The 1,810-nt window shown below is 57.8% G+C and overlaps 1 protein-coding gene across 1 annotated transcript in view; it reads left to right on the top strand.

Moving 5' to 3' along the window:
* Positions 1-1,434, top strand: part of PRPF19 (pre-mRNA processing factor 19) — a gene marked incomplete at both ends in the record, with an annotated part of 2,443 nt that extends 1,009 nt beyond the window's left edge. The window contains 5 exons of the mRNA XM_010079602.1: positions 275-351; positions 581-690; positions 885-1,028; positions 1,112-1,181; positions 1,349-1,434. Of these exons, the coding sequence (XP_010077904.1) occupies positions 275-351; positions 581-690; positions 885-1,028; positions 1,112-1,181; positions 1,349-1,434 (487 nt within the window). The remainder of the gene's footprint in view (positions 1-274; positions 352-580; positions 691-884; positions 1,029-1,111; positions 1,182-1,348) is intronic.
* Positions 1,435-1,810: the final 376 nt, after the last annotated feature.

Here is a 1,810-nt window from a genome sequence, read left to right as displayed (position 1 = left end):
GTGAGTGCCGTGATGCGGGCAGGGGCTCCAAAGCTCCCTCCTGCCTCTGGGGATCCGGGGTCTCTCCTGTGCCGCTTCGCAGCATCAATAAGCAACAAATCTGCCTATGGGCGGAGCGAGAGGAGGGCTGTGACCCTGTGACACAGCCAGGGGGACGTCACACAGGCTCCCGCTGTTGGAATTAAACACCCTGCACTCCCTCAAGGGCTTCTTGGTTCCCTTTGGGTGTGTTTTCTTGCTCGTGGCGTTAATCTGGTTCCTCCTCCCTTGCGCAGGGGCTGCACAGCGCCAGCATCCCCGGGATCCTGGCCTTGGACCTCTGTCCTTCTGACACCAACAAGATCCTCACGGGTAAGGGAGCTGGGGACGACGTGGTGGCAGCTGAGAGCCTGCGCCTGCCTGGGAGCGGGTCCCTTCTCTGGGCTTTGGGGGGATAGAGGTGGGGCAAGGGGCACGAGGGATTCTTTCACCTCATGGCAAAGCTGCTCAGGACAGTGGTTCCCAGGAAAGGTGGGAGGAATCGGACGTGGTTGGCTGCAGACTCCTGTCTCTCACCGCTTTCTGACTTTTTTTTTTCTAGGTGGGGCTGATAAAAACGTTATCGTGTTCGACAAGAGCTCGGAGCAGATCCTGGCGACACTCAAGGGCCACACCAAGAAGGTTACCAGCGTCGTCTTCCACCCGTCCCAGGTGCGTTCAGCCCCGCGCTCAGCCTCTTCCCTCCCAGCTGGGCTGCCCCAGATCCGTTTTCTCGCCCCTTTGCTGGTTTTCTTTTCTGTTGGGGTCTCTTCCTCCCGCAGACTGGTTTTTGCCCATGGGGAGATCTCTCGGATGCAGAGGTGAATTTCTTCTGATGTTAACTTCCCTGCTTGTTCCCCGTTCAGGATTTGGTTTTCTCCGCTTCTCCCGACGCGACTATCCGCATCTGGTCTGTGCCCAATGCCTCGTGCGTGCAGGTCGTCCGTGCCCACGAGGGCTCTGTGACGGGGCTGAGCCTCCACGCCACGGGCGACTACCTTTTTTACCAGGTGAGATCCCTCCCCGGGCCACAGACCCCCCCCCACACCGCTTCTCATCCCTCTGTACTCAGCGCACTCTTCCTCTCTCCCAGTACTGGGCTTTCTCGGATATCCAGACGGGCCGTGTCCTCACCAAGGTGACGGATGAGAGCTCTGGCTGCGGTAAGGCTTGTGGCTGAGTGTCCCCACCCTGGGGGCTGTTAGGAGCCTGGAGAGAGGGTATTTTTCTTCCTGGGGGCTCCTGGAGCTCAGAAGAACCCGGGGAGGGGGCTGTTAACAAAGTCAGAAAGTCTCCCTGACCTTCTGAATCTCCCATGTTGTCTCTGTAGCTCTCACCTGTGCCCAGTTCCACCCCGACGGGCTCATTTTTGGAACAGGGACGATGGATTCTCAGATCAAGATCTGGGATCTGAAGGTAGGGCTGGCCCTGGGTGCGCATCGGGGGGACAGGGAGGTAGTCTTTTGGGGATGTGCTCCATTTGGTGCCCAGCATAGTGTTCAGTCTAAGGCATGGTGCCCATGTCTGCTGGAGTGGGGGCTTTGAGGAATGTCTTTTTGAGTTTTTTCTCCAAAAATACAAAGTTTGAGCTCAAGAGCGGCCGCTTCTGGTGCCGTAGCTGGTGATCGGGGTTCTCTCATGACAAAAAGGTGTTTGCTGCCTCCCCAAGAGAATTGCTGAGGACTGATTTGAGGGTTTGCCTGTCGAGCTGTGCTTCAGGGCAACAGAGAGAGTCTCTGCTCGCCCGCCTGCATTTTAACTCTGAAGCAGAGCGATGATCCGGAGCCGAGCC

The sequence above is a fragment of the Pterocles gutturalis genome, unplaced genomic scaffold, assembly GCF_000699245.1.
Source record: "Pterocles gutturalis isolate BGI_N339 unplaced genomic scaffold, ASM69924v1 scaffold13654, whole genome shotgun sequence".
Classification (NCBI taxonomy): Eukaryota; Metazoa; Chordata; class Aves; order Pterocliformes; family Pteroclidae; genus Pterocles; species Pterocles gutturalis.
Note: the sequence above shows the minus strand (reverse complement) of the source record. Positions and strands in the feature narration are given on the sequence as shown.